Source organism: Tursiops truncatus, chromosome 12, assembly GCF_011762595.2.
Source record: "Tursiops truncatus isolate mTurTru1 chromosome 12, mTurTru1.mat.Y, whole genome shotgun sequence".
Taxonomy (NCBI): domain Eukaryota; kingdom Metazoa; phylum Chordata; class Mammalia; order Artiodactyla; family Delphinidae; genus Tursiops; species Tursiops truncatus.
In genome coordinates this window covers 62,683,704-62,707,099 of record NC_047045.1, presented here as the reverse complement: position 1 = coordinate 62,707,099, position 23,396 = coordinate 62,683,704, and the positions used below count along the sequence as shown (strand labels likewise).

At 42.5% G+C, this 23,396-nt stretch overlaps 1 protein-coding gene across 5 annotated transcripts in view; it reads left to right on the top strand.

Annotated features, from left to right (window-relative positions):
- Positions 1 to 34: 34 nt before the first annotated feature.
- The window catches only part of MAP7 (microtubule associated protein 7), a 162,018-nt gene continuing 138,656 nt past the window's right edge, over positions 35 to 23,396 (top strand). For all 5 annotated transcript variants that reach the window (XM_019951644.3, XM_019951641.3, XM_019951643.3 and 2 more), the window contains exon 1: positions 35 to 434. In XM_019951644.3, coding sequence (XP_019807203.1) covers positions 368 to 434 — 67 coding nt within the window. In that variant the 5' untranslated portion in view covers positions 35 to 367. The remainder of the gene's footprint in view (positions 435 to 23,396) is intronic.

The following is a 23,396-nucleotide window of genomic DNA, read 5'->3' as shown; positions in this document are numbered from 1 at the left end:
ACTGATCCTCAGACCGTCCCAGTTCATAGCGCCACCAAGCGTCGCCGACCCGCCTCCAGACCTCGAGGTGCGGGCAGCCGGGGCCTGAAGCTCGAGGCCCAGGTGCCTGGCTCCGCCCGCTCTCTGGTTGCGGAAACCCAGCCGCGTGGGTCGGAGTGGCTGCCACGCCGCACCTGCCCACGAGGGGGCGCGCCCGCGCGCCGGGCCCAGGCCGCCTCGGGCTCTTGAGCGCTCGCTCCTTCCTTCCTCCGCCCTTCCCTGACGGCGTTCACCTGTCTGGGCCGGGGGCCCGGCAGGGGGGTTGGCCGGCGGGAGCCAAGCCGAGGAAGAGGGCGGAGCGGCTCTCCCGGAGCGTCATCGGAGCACCATGGCGGACCTGAGAGCTGGCGGCGACGGCCACACGGGCGGCGATGGCGCTGCGCAGAGCGAAACAGGTGACTGAGCTGCGGGGGCAGGTGGTGGTCCGGCGGGCTCGGGCCGTGAAGAGCGAGCCGGCCTGGGGCGGGAGGGGGGTGGGGGGAGGGACTCGCGCGGGGCGCCGGCGCTCCCCTCCCCCGCCCGGCTGCGGCCCGGAAAGGCCAGCTCGGCGGGCCGCGTACCCCGGCTCGGAGCCCGCTTGCCCTCCGCCTCCGTGCGTCGGCTGCTCGGCCCCGGCGCCCAAGTTCGCCGGCGCCCGGCTGCACTGCCGGCCGCCCCTCTTGCGCTCCAGCTCGACTTACCCCAAACAGGTGGAAGCGCGGGCGGGAGGAGGAAGTGGAGAGACGCTGGCCGCTCCTCTCCCACCTGCCGGGCTGGGTCTGATTCAATTGAATGGGAAAATCGTATCCCCCAAACCAAACCGTCAGCCGGAATAATCCTCGGCCAGGTACGGCTAGCAGGATTACCATTTTCTGCGCAAACTCTCCGGCCTTAACCGGCGCACCGGGTGCCGGGGTAGCCCGGCGCGATGGTCGCGCGTGAGCAGCGCCCGCCCGCTGCCCTGGGGTCCGCAGTTAACGACCGGCTCACGAGAGTTCTGAGATCTGGGGTCGCGAGGCAGGGGCTGGTTGCAGGGTGATGGGGGCCTGCAGGTGCTGGGGAGGGCTCAGAGATTCGTTGACTTGAAACAAGGGTCCTCGGCGTTCATGTTTGTAGTCCGTGCACCAACCCAAGGCAGGAACGTTGGCTCGGCTCATCAGGGCGCTGTGTCGAGGAACCCCCTCTTCCCAACTTCCACGCCAGAGTCAGGGGCAGGAGCTCACATCTCCAGGAGCATTAAGTCCTCCCCTCCCCCATTTTACTATATGCAGCCGATTTTCCCCCTCGCGATAGTTTTTTCTTGCAGATCCACTCCTGTCTCCTACTCCCCTCTTCTATTCTTGGCCAGCAAACTGTTTCTGGTACCTTCCTACACTTGGGATGGGGGCGGTGAGGCAGTTTCTTATTTTAAAAAGACATTCAAATTGCAGGCTCCCTGTGTTGTGTTTTCTGCTTACACATAACTGGAAACAATTGTTACCTAAATGTAAGACTTCCCCCACCCTCAAAAAAGAGGTATTGACTTAGAAGGTATGCTTATTTTAATGTGAAAGGTCCAAGAAAGCTATAAGAGTATTTGCAAATGGTGTATCTGTTCGGCTAGGTAGAGTTTGGGCGCCTAAAGACTAAAGACTTAATCCCTCCAGCGAAAATACCTGAGGTTAAGACAAGGAATCTTGAACTTGTTTACTTTGAAGTCACGCTATTTCCTGTAGGGTGGTTTATCTTGTCTTAAAATGTTTGAAAGGTTGGCAGGTCATTATTTTCGTTTGGGGTGGGAACGGGTGACTTAGAGGACGTGCCTTTGTAATTGCTTTAGGGAACTTGAGAAGCCGGGTGCTTAGGGTTACGGTCCCCCAAGAGAGGGCAGCAGGAGGGCAGCATCCTCATTGAGAATATAAATGGTTTGGTGCCTAATCCCCACAAAGAAAAAAAAAAAAAAAACCTGCTTCTGTACACAGTAGTTTTTGCTCAAATAAATAAATAAACACTTCCTAGAATCTGCACGTGAACAAGTTGTTCAGATGTAAGTGAACTACAAACTAGCTTATTCAGTGCCCAAGCATGTTAACTAACGAACTGGTCATGCTTCTAACAATTAACCTACAAATCAACCCTGTGGCTGTCAGTGAAATATTTTCTTTATGAAGAGAGCAATTTAATTGGCTGCCATCTCCTTCATAGAAAACAATTCTTCCACATCTCTACCTAGAAACTCCAGTTTCCAAGGGACAAATTTTATAAATGGTCTTTCAAATAATTGTACTTTATAATTTAACTAAAACTTATTTCCGGCTCACATCTTTTTCCTATTTTTCTAGCCCTGGATTACTATTAAGGTTTTTCGTGCTCAGAGCACCTGTGTGAGCAGGTGTCAAAGAAAGAAGAAAGGTGAAAAAAATATATATATTTAAGTCTAGGTAACGATGTTTTGAGTGTACAAGTGAGGACTGCTTGAATTTTAACAACTTACGAAGTTTTCCATATATTTAAGGCATGTGACCTATACCTGAGTATCAGACTTCAATGTAGTACTTCATTCTTATGGACATATTGCACATTATAACATTCAAATGCTGCAAGTCATTATTTTTTTTAACAATTACAGGATTGTATTGAGGTGGGTTTTTTGGGGGTGGGGTGCGGATTTCTGTCTTTTATTACCATCAACAGGTGAAAATTGCCACCTCAAATGGCAACATTTGTTGAGGGATTCATTTTATTCCCTTTTTAGAACTGGTTGTTAGGTGGTAGGACCCATTCTTAAATGTCTCTCTTAGGTTTTCTGTCCATGTGCAAAGACTGTGGTCTAATTTTAGGGCAATTTAGTTTAGAATCTCAGGTGATTATAAAAATAACACCTGTAGGGCTTCCCTGGTGGCGCAGCGGTTGAGAGTCTGCCTGCCGATGCAGGGGACATGGGTTCATGCCCTGGTCCGGGAAGATCCCACATGCCACGGAGTGGCTAGGCCTGTGAGCCATGGCCGCTGAGCCTGTGCGTCCTGAGCCTGTGCTCCACAACGGGAGAGGCCACAACAGTGAGAGGCCCGCGTACCACAAAAAAATAAGAAGAATAACACCTGTAATGTGTTCATAATCATATACATATGTATGTATGTGTATCAAGGATGGGTTGAAAATTGGCAGTATACGACCTATAAAATGAGACATTTGTTAAGAATATTGAAAGGTAGCATATAAAAATCATATTTATTTCAACATTTAAAAGCTATTTCTGTCAGTATATATTTTCTACTCAAAGGTAGTCAAGTCACATTCTTTACGGTGATTTTTTAAATTTTTCTTGAGAATGAACAGTTCTTTCCACATATATTTCAATAACAAAAGGTAGGCAAGAACTGAGAAGAATAATTGACTTGGAAACAAGTTTTCGATTTCACCACTAGAGGATGTCAAGTCCTTTTTTAATTATTATTTTGAGTAACAGATTGAAATTCACAAAATTGCCTCTGCCCAGGCTTTGTGTACTTAACCTTATGCTAGTGCCCAGAGCTGTGAAAGTGTGCAGAGGTAATTTCTCAATTTAATAACTTCCTTTTAAAAAGCCTACTGAATTAAGACCAAAGTTAAAGCTGCTTTTGACTAGCTCATAAGAGCACACTTTCATGCACAGGGAATAAGTTAATACCTATAATCTGTGAATTCTGTTGCTATTCCTTTGGGGAAAATGACATAGAACATGGACCTGGGCTTTTTCTCTCTTTAGCAGGCAGTGCAGTGGAACAACATGGGCCTTTTTTGTGATCTGGATCATGACCCTTCACTGCATTTTTCCAAATTAAAAAGTGATATTTAAGGTATTAGATTTCAGGGTCTACAAATATCTGCAAATAAAAATTGTTAGATGGGGTTCAGACTACAATTTGTTATTAAACTCATTGTTTTGAAAGTCACGTCCTAAAGCTATTAATGCTTCATTCCAAGTGAATAGATAACTTTTTTTCCTGTTATATTTTGGCTGGCTCTTACCTTTGCATCTTGCGAAGTAGGAGGAAAGTATTATTAGACGAGGCATTTGTGCTCAGGAAAGTGCATTTATTGGATATCATTAGTTAGGCATGTATATGAAACACTAATTCGTATTGGCATGTTCTCTAAAAAAAAAAATAACATCTTTGCCTCCTGGTGCATGACAGAAAATCATTTGAAATGGGTTATTTTTTAAAACTCAGGTCTCATTATATTGTTATAAGAATTGAAAATATTGAGGCTTAGCATAATTTGACCCAGAAATATGTACCTTCTATAAAGCTTTATGGTGGCTGAAAGGTTGATGAGGACATGGTCCGTGGATTTCAAAAGGAAAACATCACTCACAAACAAATAATTGCAGGCTATGAGGAGTTAAGTGAAGAAAGAATTACTTCCAGCTGTGGTCTTTCAACATGGAGAACATACTGGGCATAGTAATTTAAATTTTTTAAATGGGTAAATGACATATAAAGTTGAATGGAGGAAAGAGAGAAATATAAAGGTGCAGATGTGGAAAAGAGCAAAGTTTTGGTCATATTGAGCTGTGTGAGGCTCATCATGAAAGAGTCTAGAAGGTGGATTAGGAATGAAGGCACATTGAGGCCAAATTGTGGAGTGATCAAGCTTAAGAGGTTAGTACATGATTCTGCAGGCAGTGAGGAAATGTTGGTGATTCCTAAGGATAACATATCTTTAATAAAGTGCGATAAATTAGGCAATTCTCTACTCATGGATCTTGAAAGCTTGATTGCCAAGGCTAGCAGAAGAGCTCAGCTGTGCCTTTTAGGAATGCATGGTCCCTTCATCTAGGAAAGTCATTCCCTTGATTGATTTTTGCTGCTTTGGGAAGGGTATCACGGGGCGGGGGAAGGGGAGAGTGTATGAGGAACATAAGGCATAACCAGGCAGATTAGCCAAATCTCTGGTGATAGCGAGGTGATCGGTATTCTACCCATGTGATCCTCATTTTGAAGTAGCAGTGTAGACTAGAGGAGGGATTTAAGCAGGACACATTCAGCTACATACGGACTGGCTTTGAAGTTCCTGCAGAAGTCTTCTGGGCAGGCGTTGGGCCAGCACTATGGCATGGCAGTGGAAATGGGAAGAGAATGATTAACTCAAGATTCTACAGAGGCATGTGTCAAAGGATGCAGGTAAAAAGTTGACATATAATATTATACACCAGGTTTAAGTTTGGCTCATTGGTTTAAGGGTGGCGTGAAGATAGTCATGAGGAGGACCTGGTTTTGGTAGGAGAACTGGAAAAATCTCTGCTTTAAACATGGAGATTTGAGATGCAAGGGGGACGTGTAAGTAGAAATGTCTAATGGGCACATGGAAGGATGGGAATAAGGAGAAAAACAGGTTGGGACTCTGGGATTCATTCCATAAGGGGAACGTGATTGAAGCCATGAGGGTGAGGAGAGTTTTGAAAGAAAAATGGAAAGGGGATGAGACAACACTTCAAGGACAGGAGGAGGAAGAACCAGCAAAGAAGGTGGAAAAGCCAGAAAGTCAGGAAAAGCGTAATTGAGCAATGCCATACCTGCCAAGGGAGAGGGACGAGGAGGTTGAGGATTCAGAGAGTGAAGAGGAAAAGAAAAAACCATTGGCGTGGTTACAGAGTAGTCACTGATCACCCCCAGAAGAGGCATTTCAGGGCATGTAGCAGATTATGTGATTAATAGACTAGCAGTTGGAAGGTAAAGGTAGCCAATTTAAAAGACCCTACATAAAGTTCACTGGTGAAAGGAAAAAATGTCAAATCCTTGAAATTTTTCTTTTTAAAATTTATTTATTTATTATTTATTGGCTGTGCTGGGTCTTCGTTGCTGCACGCGGGCTTTCTCGAGTTGCGGTGAGCGGGGGCTATTCTTCGTTGCGATGCACAGCCTTCTCATTGCAGTGGCTTCTCTTGTTCCGGAGCACGGGCTCTAGGCACGTGGGCTTCAGTAGTTGTGGCATGTGGGCTCTGTAGTTGTGGCTCGAGGGCTTAGTTGCTCCGCGGCATGTGGGATCTTCCCGGACCAGGGCTCGAACCCATGTCCCCTGCATTGGCAGGTGGATTCTTAACCACTGTGCCACCAGGAAAGTCCCCCTTTGAAATTTTTCTAATTAAAACTTTCTAATTTGCATACAGTTTACTGCTTTGGGGGGTGTACAATTCATTGTTTTGTCGAATGTATAGTCATGTAACCACCGCTATGATAAAGATCCAGAAGAGTTCTCTTGCCCCAGAGAATTCCCTCATGCCACCCCTCTGCAGTCATGTCCTCCTATCCTTAATGCCTGGCAACCACTGATCTGTTCACCATCCTAGGTCTGCCTCTTCCAGAGTGTCATCAAAGTGGAATCATACACATAGACTTATTTAAATTTAATTTTTTTTATACAGCAGGTTCTTATTAGTTATCTATTTTATACATATTAGTGTATACATGTCAATCCCAATCTCCCAGTTCATACCCCCTCCCCCAGCTTTCCCCACCTTGGTGTCCACGTTTGTTCTCTACATCTGTGCCTCTGTTTCTGCCTTGCAAACTGGTTCATCTGTTCCATTTTTCTAGATTCCATGTATATGTGTTAGCATACGGTATCTGCTTTTCTCTTTCTGACTTTCACTCTGTATGACAGACTCTAGGTCCATCCACGTCTCTACGGATGACCCAATTTCATTCCTTTTGGCTGAGTAATGTTCCACTGTATATATGTACCACATCTTCTCGCATAGACTTTTGAGGCTGAATTTTTTTCACTTAGCATATAATGCATTTGAGATTCAGACGCGTTTTGTGTATCAGTATTTATTGGTGGCAGTTTGCCAGTTGTAAGGTCCCACAGATTAATCCATCCACCCATTGAGAAACATTGGGTTATTTCCAGGCTTTGGTGATATAAGTAATGCTGCTGTAAACATTTATGTACAGGTTTTTCTTATTTATCTAAGGTAAATACCTGGGAGTGGAATTGCTGACTCATATGTAAGTGTATGTTTATAAGAAACTGATGAACTGTTCTCTGGAATGGCTGTGCAATCTTGCATTCCTACAAGCAACGTATGTGAGTCTTACTTGCTCTGCATCCTTGCCAACACTTGATGTTGTTATGTTTAGTTTTGCTTTTTAGCCATTTCACCAAGTTCTTTTAGTAAAGCAATGTAATCACCTTAAAGTAAAATAGTGCCCTTAGGGACGCTAAATGATGCTCACTTAAACTAGGAAAACTTGTGGAGGTAGAGTTGCTCCCAGAGCCCGGGTATAATGTGGAGCTTTTATTTGGCTCTAATGTCATGGGCTTCTTTATTCTTTTTTATCCCCATAGTATTTATTTCTTGTAGAGTCTGCATTCTGAAGTTGATTATGAACAGAAGTGCTGTCATCCACCACATCCCGTGCCAATCCAAATTCTCTTCTCCTCTTTAATGTCTGTCTTCTAATCCCTTGAGATACGGCTTTCCAGAATTTGGAAATAACTTTTTTGGTGTTTTTTGCAGTTAGGAAGCTGGAAATATTGATGGTATAATTTGTTTTATTGTCTGGATTACTCTTTGTTGGCAGAATTTATGTTGTCAAACCCGGTACTTAGTATCTGTTCTCAGTTACTGAAGTGTGTTTGCAGAGCTTTGTAAAAAGTCTTGATAATGTCTTTGGACATTTAATCACTGAGCATGGTCTAAGGTTCTATATGCTAAATGTGTATGATGTTCAGGCTTACTTTTTTCTAGAAAATCCATTTTTAAAAAATTTTTATTGAAGTATAGTTGATTTACAATGTTGTGTTAATTTCTGCTGTACAGCACACTCAGTATACACATATATACATTCTTTTTTATGTTCTTTTCCATTATGGTTTATCCCAATGATATTGAATATAGTTCCCAGTGCTATACAGTAGGACCTTGTTTATCCATTCTATATGTAATAGTTTGCATCTACTAACCCCAAACCCGCAGTCCATCCCTCCCCAACCCCACCCCTTGGCAACCACAAGTCTCTTCTCTTTGTGAGTCTGTTTCTGTTTTGTAGATAGGTTCATTTGTGGTATATTATAGATTTCACATATAAGTGATATCATATGGTATTTGTCTTTCTCTTTCTGACTTACTTCACTTAGTATGATAATCTCTAGTTGCATCCATGTTGCTGCAAATGGCATTATTTCGTTCTTTTTTATGGCTGAGTAGTATTCCATTGTGTGTGTATGTAGATATATATATATAATATGTAGATAGATAATCACATCTTCTTTATCCATAGAAAATCAAGCTTTAAAGTTTGTCTAGCTCTTCAGTGGGTCAGTGCTTTCTTCCTCTTCATTAACTCTTTTAAAAAAATTTTTTGAAACCATATCACATTTTATTTTATTTATTTTTGGCTGTGCCATGCAGCACATGGGATCTTGGTTCCCCGACCAGGGATCGAACCTGCTTACCCTGCACTGGAAGCTCGGATCCTTAACCACTGGACTGCCAGCGAAGTCCCCTCTTCATTAACTCTTGAAAATGCTCTGACTTATAGTTCACAAATTTAAATGGCATCAGATGGTTTTTCTCTATTTGTTTACCGTTCTCCTTAGTATCTTTATTTGAGAAATAGCCAGTTGAGAAAATCTATAAGATTTTCTTTTAATAAGTGCCACTTTGAATTTTGATTTGAAGAGTAATATACTTTTGACAAGAATTCACTGCACTCAACAGTTCCTCATCCTTGAAAGCTCCTACAGAAGCAGTTGTGAGAGAGAATTGTGAGAAAATGCCGACAATGGACACACCTGACCGGATAGTGCAGATGAACGTAGGGATGCAAAACTAAGCAGAAAGGAAGCCGAGTGAAATGCATTTGGTATATGTGAACTGGGCTTTGCAAGCATTGTTAGTAAAACTGTGTATATTTAAGTATAGAGTATTGAGATTTGGGATATGTTAAAATTTCTTTTGTGCCTTTTTTAATGCCGTTAAAGCCTCCTTTTTGGAGTTGGCTTTCTGGTAAACAGAAGCATTACTACTTACTATGGCCTAACCTTCCACGTATAAAACTTGTATCCCTGACACCGTTTAAAGTAGAAAAGAAGCTATATTCTAGGAAGAGTTTAAATTCCAAGGTGAAGTTCTGGAAGGAAACCCCCCTTCTTTTAGTGTTCCCACAACCCAACACAAGGCCTGTTTTGGTGGCAGCAATGTGCATAATTGACTACAGTAAATATACCGGGCTGCTTTTCAAGATTTTAATCCAGGCCTCTGTTTCCCAGAAACTCCTGACCAGACTCTTTAGTGTGGCAGAGACACCAAGCAGGGCCTGGTTGCCTGCTTCCTGCATTCCTCCCGGATTGGTTTCTGTTCATGGTAGATGCTCTAAATTAGTGCACCCCACAGTCCTGGTGGGTTCAGTTGAATATAGCTCTCTCCTTGGCCATACGGTTATGTTGTTGAACCGATTATTGAGGTCGTGTGCTGGAGCATCACTGGTTCAGATCATTGCTTCTCAATCTTGGCAGTGAGTGAAAAATCACCTGGGGGCCTTTTAAATCTCTGGATGCCCGCGCCGCACCCTAGGCAATTATCTGAGGATCTCTAGGGGTGGGAGCCAGGTGGCAGTGTTTTTTAAATTCCCCAGGTGTTTGCAGTGTGGAGTCAAGGTCGAAAACTACTTGAGATACATTTCCTATTTAGTGCTCTTCCATTTGACCTTAGGTTTGATTCGGAGGTGTCGAGTATATCTTATAAAAACCACCTGGAAAATCGTAATGGCTACTGCCCCCAATCTAGTGAGTTTACTCACATTATCTCTTATTTTACCCAGTAATTTTTTTTGAAGGAAAGGTAGAAGTGAATATGGGTGTGAGTCCACTTGAATAGCCAAGTATTATGTACACATATATTCCAGGACATATTTATGCACTTTTATGTCTGAATATGTTCAGGTAGACAAAATGTTAGGTAGTTAGCTTTCTTTTTGTCTACTTTGCTTTGTTGTTACACTGCCTTCCTCTTCCCCCTCCTCAAAACAAGGAAAGGTCAGTTTCGGATAGATAATTAAAGGGTTCTCTTTGTAGAAAATTATATACTTTTCCCAGAGATTTTCATGGTGACCCATGAACTCTAATCACCAGATGCCTGGCTTTGGAGACCAGCCCTTGTTTCTTCTGTCTGTAAATACTTGACACAAGCATGACCTTCACCGTGATGCTCTCCCCTTCCGCCTTCTGCCTGCACTGACGCTAATACCCTCTGGGCTAAACTTTCCTTCCTTCGCCTCTCTTCTTTCTCATCATTAGATATTACTCTACCGAAGGCTCAGTCTGGTAACCTCTGCTCTTCTCACTTTGCATTTTTTCTCAGCGGTATTATTCACATCTATGGCTTTGAACATCACCTCACATGAATAGCTCTGGCTCTGTGTGTCAGAACGTCTAGACGCGCTTCTGAGTTGCATCTGTGTGTGCTTGTGAGGTTTTGTGATGCCATCCGTTGTGATTTGAAGCCCTTCCAGGGAGAGCTCACCTTTGGCAGAACTGGTTTCCTCTTTTCTCCTCCTTGCAGCTGGCGTCTGCACAGCTGTAAAAATCCAGGACCAAAAGGAAAAGGGCAGTAGGGGAGATGGAATGGCTGTGATCCCTGGAGAAAGTATCTTTAATTCTTTTTTTTTCCCCCCTCAAGATTATACTGAAACTGAGCACGTGTGAAGCTATAGGTCTCAAAAATTGACTACCAAGTTAGTTAGGGATAATGCTAAACTATTACTTTGTGCTGGGACTCTGGGGTCTGACCGCCTGGGTTGCAATCTCTTCCCCCGCTCCCGACACACAACCTAAGGGATGTTGGGCAAGTCATTTGACCATTCGTCTTCCTCAGTTTCTTCCTTTTTAAAACAGAGATAGTGGTACCAGCCTCACAGGGTGAGGATTAAATGAGTTGATGCATGTAATGTACACAGATAAGTGCCTGACACAGCGTCAGCATGAAGTGTTATAATTATTGTGGTCCTGATTATTAAGGATTGGTACTGCGTCACTGAAACTGTGGACGTACCCTGGCATGCTAAATTTCTCCCTTAAGCAAATTTTTATTTATAATTGTAAGTCTCCTTAATGAGAATACAAATGTAATGCTGATTTAGGCCTGACTGCAGCTGTGATCACAGGGCCATTGGCTTGGCTCAGGTATGGGAAGCATCATCAAAGCACAATGGTGCTTTCCACCTGTCAAAATGATGCACAAAACCTTCCGGTAGTAGCTTGCTACACACTGGCCTGTGAGATTCGTGGATTCTGGTGTAATTGAGTTGGACGTCCAGGTCAGCCCTTCTTGCCTTATTTTTGTTTCATTTTTATGGTATTCAAAAGTGTTTTTTATTACTATATCATCGTTCTAAGTTTTAAGTTCTTAAAGTATGATTGCTACAGAATTATTGCACTTTAAATGAAAGACAGACTTCCGTTCTTTTTAAACCAAAAAGATGGACTTGCCAGGTCTGTTATTTCCGTCACAAGTCACTGTCACTTCACTGAATGTTTCTCTATGAGAAAAATAGACGAAGCATATACAGCTTGCCTTCCACAAACTTTCGTGAGAAGTTTCACAAACTGTGAAGATGCCCTCATTGTGTATATAAAAAGATACATCCTCATGCTTTGTACGGTGACTTTGCATAAGTCCCCGGCAGAGTATCAGGAAGTACAAGTAGAAGAAATAGCTCTACAGTAGAAGGGAAGCGTTAAAATAAATTGAGAAAAGGGAGCTGGAGCCATTTTTAGTCCAGGAGACCTATGAGAGGGCAAATGCCTTTGAATAGAAAAACCCCATAATCTTATCCAATGAATCCTCACAGGAAAGAACACTAGATTGGCATTTCTGATTGAATTCTTGGTGGTCCAGCTGTAACCGAAGTACTCAGCTTTGAGAATGTCATCCCATTTATTTACAAACTGATCTGGTTCAACGTTTGCCTGCTACTCGCTGAGCATGGAGGCAAAAAAAAAATGGTCCCAGTCATCCACCAACTTGTGCAACACAAATCCTAAACCATATATGTGATTAGAATCACGTGTCCTTGTGAAGGCGGGCAGGGTTTCATTGAAGAAGGTTTTGGAAGAGGAGGAGCACAGAATGTCAGAAGGAAGGAGAAAAAGGGTGTTTGTTCTACATCTGGCTCCTGTTTCAGAAGTAGGACTCGGCGTACAGCCTTTAGACACCTGTGAAGTCGAGTTCCACACTAGCTGTGAAGTGTGCAGTGACTTCTTGCTGTACAGAGCAAATCGTTTTCTATATTGACGTACCTATCTGGAAACCTGTTCATGGAACAATTTGCATCGTTGCAATTGTTTTTAAAACAAACAGCTCTGGTTTAAACCAAACTAAACAAAAACCACCCTCTTCTTGTTTGTAAACAGAAAACAAGAACAAGGTCTTTTTCCAGTGGGCGGGAAGCAGCCGGACTCTGGGCTCTAAGCGGGGAGGGGGTGCTTCTTGTTTTAGGGGTTTCAGGGCAAGTCTTTTCCTCTCTGCCTGTATGGAAACCAGCTAGTACTGTCTCCAGCAAAAAAAAATTGGGAGGGAGGAGAGATTTTTTATTATGACTTTGATTCCTTTACTGCAATATTGCATGTGTTTGGAACAACCTTTTTTTTTTTTTAAGCACATCAAAGATTTTAGTACCTTCAGCGGTGGAAGTGTAGCCGTTTTGCCTTATGATAAAAGGTAAAATGGTCCATTTGTGGTGGTTTAGGAAGTTCGCCAAGTCTTTGGCATTATAATCCTTCCTCAGTTGCCTGTCTGAAGTTTACATGAGTTTTAAAGCAAGGGCTTAGCACACGAATGTGAAAGCTAAAAGGTATTAGAGATGAGGTTTGGGGCGCCCTAAGTGTCCTTATCAACATGTTCATCCTTCTGAGATGTTATTTATTTCTATATAAGAGCCCCCTAAAATCTCGATGGCCCTAGGTCAGGCAAGATTAAAAGAAGCTGTATTTACCAAAAAATGAACTGGGTTGCTAGCAGTATCTACATGGAAATTAATGCTTCGTATCTTTTATTAAAAAGTGATTATTGTTGCCCTAGTAACATCTTTGGCTTAGCAGTTGCAAATATTAGAAGCTTCTGGGCTTGCTAACCCCAAGTATACTTCTCCTTACCTGTATCATTTAGATTAAGGTTTTTGGTGTTCTGGTTGGTTGCTGACAGTTACAATGGATGTGCTAATCCTTTTCAGTGTGGGCCTTCACGGAATGAAAATGACCAAACCTCAAATCTACCCACCCTGATCATATAATTTAGCATTTCTGTTAGTCACTTCTTTCCTCTAGGTTGATTTCAGAACTATGCCAGAGAATTGTATAATTCTTCTTTAGTCAGAGTTGGTTCTAATTAACAAATAAGTCAATAAATGTATAAAGTTTAGTACCTCATTTACCTTCTCATGAAAAACATGTTTTATTTCACCACCCCCTCATCCATATATCTACATACTATAGTTTCTTCTAATTGAAACAGTGGGAAGGATTTCTTTTAACGTTCTTATCTGTACTTTCTAAACCATTTAATGTTGTGACAACAAGACTGCTTAGTTCTTATAATGATAAAAAGGGTTTATTTGATGCTTTGAAGCCAAACGGTATTGGCTTCTCAGTGACAGATCATTAGTGAAAATATATAGGGGGATTTAATAGGTCTACTCTGAGGTGTCCTGTCCCCAGTTTATGAATATTATTTTAACAGAGCATTGCAATATTGGGAAATGATTTGAGTAGATAGTATCTGGCCTATTCAATGAAGGTTATGATCATTGACATGTAGACTTTTGACTGGCATGCTTTCATTTGCAGCATGTTGATTTCAGTGTGGGGTAGAGTGTCTGGATCTCTCTGGGGTCACTGACTGAGATGGTTAATTATATGTGTCAACCTGGCTAGGCTACAGTGCCCAGCTGTTTGGTCAAACACTAGGCTAGATGTTGCTGTGTAGGTATTTTGCAGATATGATTAACATTTACAGTCAGTTGACTTTAAGTAAAATAGATTACCTTCGATAATCTAGGGGGCCTGATCCAATCATTGAAGGCCTTCAGGGGTTTCCCAGAGAAGGAGGAATTTTGCCTCAAGGCTATAATATAGAAATCATGCCTGAGTTTTAGCCTACTGACCTTCCCTACAATTTTGGACTTGCCAGCCTCCACAGTCGCAGCAGCTATTTTTCCTTAAAATAAATCTCTTTATATACATTTTATGTATTTTTCTCCAGAGACACAGAACCAAAAGTACTATTCTGTGTTTTTTTTTTTATTCTGTGTTCTGTGTCTCTGGAGAACCCTGACCGTGATACGTTGACCCTTAGAAAGAAAATCAAGGGTTTGCCCCAGAAATATTCAAAACACTTAGATTACTTTTTAAGAGAGAAAATTTTAATCTAAAGGTAAAAAGAGGTTATTAAGCCTTCCTAAATTGGAAAAAAAATCGTAATTGATGTCAGTTTTAGTTTTAGGAGAGTGAATTGGGAAGAGCAGCAGAGCAGCAAAGGATAAGGATTGGAGGGAAGTCTCAGTACAGTCTGAAACACATTGTTCTTGGCCTCTCCAATTTTTTTTTTTCTTTTCTGAGCTGCACTGTTTATTTTGCTGCTTGAAACCTACGTGACAGTATGCCACTATAATTATGGGGTTTCATCTAAACCTTTACTACACTGCAGGTACAGAAATATACGGACACATTTTTGGAGAACGCAACAAACATTTTAATTTGTACATAAGGAAGTGTTCAAAAGGATATGCATGGCAAGTTATTGCAGGTTATTTGTGAGAGAATTTCTGCAGGTAAAACATGTTTAAATTTAACCAACTTAACGCGTCAGTGTCTTTAAAATCATGACAAAAATCTTCTCTCTGTGCATGTTGCCCACAACAAATTACTATGATGTATGTTTTTACTGACCGAAAGACTTAGGACTATCGTTCTCCTTAAAATGTCCATAAAGTAATATACTGAATTGGTTTATACTTAATTGCTTTTCACTCCAAACCTTTATATCTTATCTCTCAAGTCATGTAGCCACAGTGAGCCATCCATAATAAATTGTGCCGTTAAGGGAAACCTGTATATCTTATTCACCTTTATCCCCTCTTCCCCAGCGTTTTTCACACAGTATGTTTTCATTAATTTGTGGGTGGATAGGAGAGGAGAGAGGCCTGCAAGCTGCAGGTGCAGAAATTGTAGAGTGGGCCCCTTCTATCCAAAACACCCACGGAAACACCCACCGAGCAGGGCTTCCATTGTTTTCGTTATTTAGCTTTACCTCTAAAACCTCTGGGGGGCATCAGTCGAATGAGTAAAACAATACAACTGCAGAGCTTCCCACAAAGTGAAGCCCTGTGAAGTCTTAAGTATAGAGATACAGTGACTGCAAGGAAAAGGGCTATCTGAATCTCTCAGGCTTTTTCTTTCTGCCTGACTGTTTTCCCGTGGGGATATAACTCTAGTTTCCATTTTCACCAGGTCACGGAATCTCAGGATCAGAAGGGACTCTAGAGTCTAAAAATCCAACCTGTACACAGTGCGTTAATCCAACACATCGCCCCAGATCAGTGTTTGTGCACGGCAGTCCTCAGTGATGGAAAGCACAGCTCGTTACATTCCGGTAACTTCCAGTCACCGGACCTCAGTCTCTCTTCTTGAACTACACTGAAAGTTAACCTTTAATTCATTTATTTTATTCTTCCAGAGTCTTATTTTCTCTAGAGAAAATGTACTTTCTTTCAAACAATCCTCCTGTGTTATGGCTTAGGATCTTTATGATAAGTCCTAGGTTGTTCTCTTCTGAATATGTTCTAATTTATCATCCCATTGGAAATGTCTAGCTCAGACCATGTGATGTGAGGACCAAAAAATAAAGAAGGCTTGTTCCGCTGACTCAGCACGCTGGCTCTCTGCTGATACCGCCCATGGTGCTGTTAGGATTTTTACTGCCTCATCACACTGAAGTGTAGTGAGCGTACTGTCCGAGGGCCCTCCTTCCTTGTATCTGCTAAAGCTTGGGTAGGTCTTCACTTTGTACCTGTGCAGTTGTTCCTTTTTAATGTAATAAGAGGTGTTCGTAGTTATCACAACTAAATGAATCTTTTTAGCTATAGTCCATTATTTCAGTCTGTTAGATAATTTTGGTCCTGATTCTAGCCATCTCTCAGCTTTGTTTTATCTACAGATATAAAGCCCTCGTTCTCATCTGAATCTTTTATAAGAACATTAACCTCCTTTCCTTCCCACTGCTCGCTTCACAGCTTTTATTTGGACTATTGAGGGCGTTTGGTATCCACGCTCATTCCCCTGAAATAAGTCTTCCACATGCCGGGGAATACCTGTTTAAAACAACAACAAAAGCCATGAGTGAATGAATGATTCTTGTCTTCCTGTCTTTTGCCTTCTGTCTCCCCAGCCACCAGTTGAGATCTCTTTTCTCCACCTGGACCAAGTTATCATGTGACAAGTTTTTCTTAAGTCTCACTCCTTCTCCCTTCCAACCCATCCAACACCAGCTGCCAGACTGGCCTGTCTGGATCACACATTTAGTCATCAACACCCCTCAATGACTCCTTGTCTTTGGTGGCAGAACAATTATATGACTTGGCTGCTGCCTGCCCTCCAGTGTCATCCTCCAAAGCACCCCATCTCGCATCCTTGACATTTCACCAGTCCTAAAGCAAGACAGGGAACCCATTTCTTATCTTTCTAATTGTGCGTCTCAAAAATTAAACATGTAACTTGCTCACAGACCAATGGTGGATTAGGTAACTTTTAGAAACACTACCCTGGGCATCTGATTCTTCTGTTGAATCCAGTGATTGGTTTCTGTGCCTCATTTTGAATCTGTAAAGTTGCATGTCTAAACTAATAAGGATGTTGCTATTAGAGGAAAGGAGCTTCTGTGCACATTTTAACTTTGGTCAAGGAATTCAGAAGTCCATGTAATGTACATTAATAAAGTATTATCACTGAGAATAATGAACCGGAGGCCCTAAAGGCATTCTAGCATATGTTACTGGGTTAAAGTTCAATGTGGCATTTTTATAATATTTGCAACTTAGCTAGTGATACATAATGTTTAGGAAAGGGTTTTCAGGAGGACTTAGTGTCCACACCTTACATTCAGATAACCGAACCCTGGAGGTTTTAGATTTGTTTACGGCAGAGCAGACATGGGAAAGCGGGCTCTGCTAGCACCACGAAGTGTTCATGCAGCAAAGATTTATAGAAATGTTATAAAAGGCACGGCAGGGACCTGGTACGTCCTGGTTCATGGCACGTCACTACCCGGGTAGCGTTTACTGTTTTTCTTATAAGCCTGTTAACAAAAGGTGGTAAGGAAGATCAAAGCAAACCTGCTTTATTTTCCTTTCAAAGTGTCAGTCTGCCTTTGTGAGTATTTCTTTGTCCAGCAGCCTGTCGGAAGCTCTGCATAATGCTGCAGGATGGCAGAATATTGTGCCTTTTTTGCCACAGAGGCCATCAGGAAGTGGCGTCATCCTAGGAAACTGTAAGGGAGCCCTTTAACGTCAAGGATGGGGATGGCAAAGAACCTGCTGGGACCCTTTGTTCCCTAGGGGTTGTTTGAGTTCGTGTCAACCTATGCTGGCTTTGTCATTTTCAAACGATGCTGAGGTTTTTATAAATATTACGTTAACACGTGGATTTCTAAAACTCCTGCTAGAAGTAAATTGCAGCTTACTTTGGGGGAGATGCATAGAGAATTTAAAAGATGACTGAAGTCCAGTAGTTTTGAAGAATTAATCATCTCCTCTAATATAGAAATGTGGGAAAGCATTTTGGTACTCCTGGGCCCCACTGAAAAGTAACTAACTAATATAGATATAGAACTGTAATTTACTAGTGACTGACCATTCAATCCAGCAGTAATAATTTTTGTTTTCAACTACAGCACTTGATTAGTACAAATCAGCCTCTTTACCATTTCAGTAATGTTTCTGTAAAGCTCACTAGGCTTGTAGAAAGAAAAATCTAGGTATACGTTCTCACTGGTTAAACAGATTTCTCTTTGCAAGAGGATATTCTTAAATGCACTCAGGGGCTATGCTATTTTCCAGTTTTATGGTCACAAAATAAAAGCTTAGGAAGCATAAATGTGAACAGAAGCCTGAAGGTGTATGTTCGGATGCATGTGCCTACATGTATTTAGTCCTTTATTTAACATCGTGACAGCAAGGCCCAAGTCATGAGCTGACTTCCCTGCTAGATCAGCAAGTTTAACTCGGTTTCATGTGCATGGGTTGGTGCCAGGCAGCCAGGGTAGAAGGACAGAGAGACATAAATTCATTGTGTACTAAGGGAGTGGGGCTGTGGGTGGGGTGGGAACAGCAGCTGCTCAAGGGCCTGTTGACCTGTTTGGTTCATAGCAGTGATGAGTGGTACCACTTTCCACCTATGATTGTGAGTACATTTTGTGATTGTTCTGAAACTTTTTTTTTCTGTACAAAGCCAGGTTAGTTGTAAAAATCTACCCTTTTGCACCAGGCAGTGTCTCATTTCTCTCGTTTATACAAGGTCTCCGTTACTATATCACTTGCTATTTTAACAATTTAAACAAAACAATCGCAAAACCTGGTTGACTCTCGGAAGTCTACCTGCCCCAGTTCCCATGAGAACTGAATTAAGCTCCTATATCTGCAGGCAGCATGCAACGGCAATTGTGCCACACTGAAAACACTTATTCGTGCTGAGGAACAGTGAAGAAATTCACAGTGGTATTCGTTTTACTTCTGGGGATATTTAAATTTAAGGTCTCACTATCCCCCTTTCCACATTTGCTTTTATTTGGGGTCAGAGTGTAAAAAGGAGAAGACTATAGCCCCAAGCTCTGCCCCTACAGGGATCAAGCCACAGCAGTCCTGGAATTATATAACTTAACCCCTGTATCTGTTAAAGGCTGGGTTTGAGCATTTAAGAAACTAATCTCAAATGTTTTCATATGTCTTAAATGAGGTAAGAAATGTGTACTTCATGGGTAGGAAAAGAATCCTTTATTATGATTATTTGATCTTGAGCTGTTTGCTTCCCTGTGACTAGTCCCAGCTGTGACTGAGATGCAGTTAGTTGGTGCTGGAGTCAGGATTGACAGGGCAGCAGGATGAAAGCATCTTGGCGTTAGAGCAGATGGGCCTAGGTTTAATCCTGACCCGGTGATTTAACTAGCTGTGTTAACTTGAACCTCTCAAGCCTCAGTTTCCTGATCTGTCAGGTGGTGACTCCTCTCTCTTGGGGTTATTGTAACTAACAAAGATAACATATCTAACGCACCTAGCACAGCGTCAGACATAAAGTTGAACATGTTCCCAGATGATGGGCTATTATATTCCTATTCTTGAGGCTTCCTTGCCTTATGGGTTACATGATGGTGGCAACCTCTGACCTCCTTTGGTAGCCTTTCGTTTCCTCCAATAAGTGATTTTAAGTATAACTCGTATTCTTTAAAAACAAAGCAAAACAGCCATTTTGGTGGTTTTCAGATTTTGAGACAAATCAAAATTCTCCAGGAGACCCTCAGGCTAGAGCATGAAAAATTCGGTCTGTGTCACTGAGGGGTATTCCACTGAAGTTAACAGAAGCGGAAAACCATTGATTGCCTGGACTGGGTGGTAGAGCTGGGCTGTCCTGTGATCTCTCTTCCCCGGGACCTTCATTCTGCTGGGTGCCTTGAGTGCAGCCACAGACCTCAAGGAGCACTCCTTCCCGAAATTTGTAATCTTGTCTGGACAACTTAAACGCTAAGTAGTGTTTGCTTTGCTGTTGCATTTCTCCATAAAACGACTGAGGCCATCCTTGAAAGTAATGGAATGGACATCTTCTGCAGAGGTCATTTGAATTTGAGCGCCCACTTTGCTTTTCAGAAACCTCTCTTGGGAAGGATTTTTGTTGTCATCCTAGGACAATGTATAAATATTATCATTTTCATTTTTTTATTTGGAAAGTGGAGAAAAAGGTCCTTTTTCTTGATTTCTTTCAGTAATACTTTTATTAAACTCAATGGAGATGATCAGAAGCTGTTAGCTTTACTTGGATGAGGAATATTTCTGAATGAAATCTGTTATTTGCCCAAGACACTGATTTTCATTTTCTCTACCAAAAGCTAGTTTCAACTATACTTTGTGTGTATGTTGCTTTTGTAAGTGCTAGCCTGATTCTCTAGAAATAAAAGAAACTAAAGTAGATTTGAAAGTATTTCATAAATATGTTTATGTGTGATAATTGGCCTGTGTTTATTGATCATCTGATTAAAGAAAAATAAATAGGAAATAAAAAATTATTTAATTCAGAAAAAAGTTTACCAGTTACAGAAGGTTATGGAAATACATTAACCAGTTTGTATCCATTGTTTATTTCAAGGCATGGATCCTCCCTTTCCTTTCCTCTCCACATCTTGCCATCTCTGTAGAAGTTGAAGAGGGGTCTAGGATTCTAAACCTTGTAGGCCAAGTATTTGTCAGAAGGAGAAGAACTGGAGTAGGAAGAAGAGAATCTAAATTTTCATCGTAGACTTACTGCCAACTAACATTTGACTTGGGCAAGAAACTTCACTTCGTGGGCCTCAGCCTCTTTGTGTGTAAAATGATGCTGATTCAGATGCCTTCTCAGACCCATTCAGCTCGTTTCCCAGTCTTTTATTCCAAATGCCTACATCACAGGTTAACATGATTTTAAATAAACTCCATATATGAAATTTCCTGTGTTTCTCTAAGCCACAAATCTAAACATGTTGACTTAATTAAATCTCCCAGCCTTTGCAGGGAAAGATTTCTGAAGATTTATCTATTTTTTTCCAGCAGGGATTTGCTAACCGTTTAGTACCTTTCCAGTCCGAGACTGGGCAGTATAAGTAGATAAAAAGCAGAAGTGTCCCTTGATGGAGTTGACAGTTGAACTGGAAACACCTTAAATAATTATGAAGCAAAAATGAACTAGTTACAACAATGTATTCTAAGATGTAATTAAAGCAGCTGGTATTTATTAAGCACTTCTCACTGCGATAGCGCCACCATCATTCAATCCTTGCCCCTAATCCTATGAGAGAAATGTCATCACCGCAATTTTACAGAGAAAACTGAGGTACCGAGAGGATAGTGAATTGTCTGAAGTTGCTCTTCCATGCAAAGGATTTAGAGAGGATATTTACCTCGCCTCAAAGTCCCTGCGTCCCCTCTTGGATAAGTTTAAGGATTGAGAAAAAAATAAGAGTGGGCTGGGAGCAAGAGGATTGCTTTGGACTTTCTAAGCTGACTTGAATTTGATTAAAAGGCAGAAACAAAAAGAACAAAGATTATTTTCTTAATTTGGAGGTTGACTTTTTAGTGTCATTTATTGTATATTTAGGGTTTTTTGCACACAGTATAAATTTTAGGCAGCCTAGAAATGGAGAGTCTTATAAAGTGAGAAAGCTTATTTCAGGAGAAAACAATAATCACTTGATGGTGTGCTTTGGAGAAATCAGTTCAGAAAAGAACTAAAATTGGGTCAAGTGTTGAGACTTGCTCAGCATTGCTGTTAGGGACTCGCCCAGAGCAGTGGGCACTGGGGGGAGTTTGCTGGATATAATCAAGGCAGCTTTTTTCCCATTGGAGGATCGTAGTGTCTCATTTCTGTCCTTTCGGCTAGACTTGCAGAAGGGGTATTCCAGATTGTGGTCTCTGTGAGAACAGGCACAGTTCTCTTCCCTGGAGGGTCTTGGGTACAGGGCCGCACTGGTCCTCAGGACAGTTGCCACCAAGCCTGCGTTTATACAGACTCTGGGGTTGTAAGAATGTCAGGGAAACTGGGATGTGTTACTGAGTGTGAAGCGAGCTGTGGGGTACCAGCCATGCCTTCATTTATCCAGGGGCTCGCAATCATTATCACGATGGAAAACCTGGCCCCCCAAAAGAAGAAAACGCCGTCTTGCCTTGAGCCCCTTTCTCCCAGCTGGGGTCCACTGCTGCCTGTGCAAGCAAAACTGCATTTTCCACCCCTCCTGCTACTCCGGCCGCCGACTGGAAGAGGGAGCTGCCCAGCGGCTGGGCTGCTCGCCTCACGCTGTAACCCTCTGCTGGCAAGTTCCCAGGACCAGCATCCCGGCAGGCTGGCGGCTCCACCGGGGAGATGGAGCCGCTCCCAGCCCTCCTTGATTAGGATAAGTCAGGGTTGTCAGGGCAACTGTTAACGGCAGCATCTCCTATTTTCCCTTCTGTGCTGTGTGTGCTGAATATTTTACTGCGCCGTAGCAGGAAAAGAAGATTGGGAAAAGGTGCCGCAGCAGGAGGGAGAAGCTGGGATCTGATTGAGCAGGTTAGGCAGTGGGGGGAAGCATCCGACCTGCGTGCCTTTCTGGAAGGAGAGAGACAGAGACAGAGTGTGTGTGTGTGTGTGTGTGTGAGCGAGCTTGAGCCAGCACATGTGCCTGTGAGGGGTAAGTGGGAGGGGGCTTGCAGAGGAGGCGGGGTGCTGCTAGGTGAGGGGGAACTGTGGGGCCTCAGTTGCCAAGAGGCTGGTAGTATCTGTCAGCTGTTTGCACACTGTTTACCCATAGGGGATCTATTACAAGTGCTCAAATGAACCGGCAGCTTAGAAACTAGCAGCTTCCTGGGAGCTGCAATTATATAAGCATATAGTTTTGATGTACTAATAATTAAAAAACAAGTAGCAGCGGTATGCCTGGATCAGCTACAGCTTTCCGACAAGAGAGACTGAAGAAGACCCATGCAAGGCCAGTCCCCCTTGGTTTATTCACCATTAATGAGGAAGATGAACAGCAAAAGAATGGGAATTCCAGAAGACCAAAAGGTATGCATTAGCCCTACCCTTTGGTCAGAGCCGGAGACAGCCCCCGTTTCCCACGCTCTCTGTAACACATTTTCTCAACTATGCTCGGGGTACACACTGCGTGGAGTGCTGGTGATCTCCTAGCACCGTTTGCTGGTGGTATTTATACACTCTGTAGGGCTGTGTGTGCATGAAACGGGGAACAGATTTTGCAGATTTGGTAGGTTTCAGATCAGCTGCCTTTTTGACCCAGGCTGCTTTCTTGGCCTAGAGAGCTTTAATCTTCACTTAAACAGTTGCCAATGGCTGTCCTCATCAGGAGGAGGGAATATGAGGTATCAAGGGTTAAATGAACCTCTCCCCACCTTCCATAGGTGCATCAGGTGATTTCTGTTTAATGAGGTGAGTTCCTCAAGAGGGATGAGTTGGATAGAGTGACCTAAGAGTACAGCCTTTCCATGGGCAGTGGGTCAAGATATTACCCCCTTTTCTATTTTGAAGTGCTGAGAGAGGAGGAAAACAAACACTGAGCACGACTGTGGGGGGAAAAGCTGGGGAGCAGGGAGGGGACCGTGAGGTTTTATAACTTCTGATGGCAA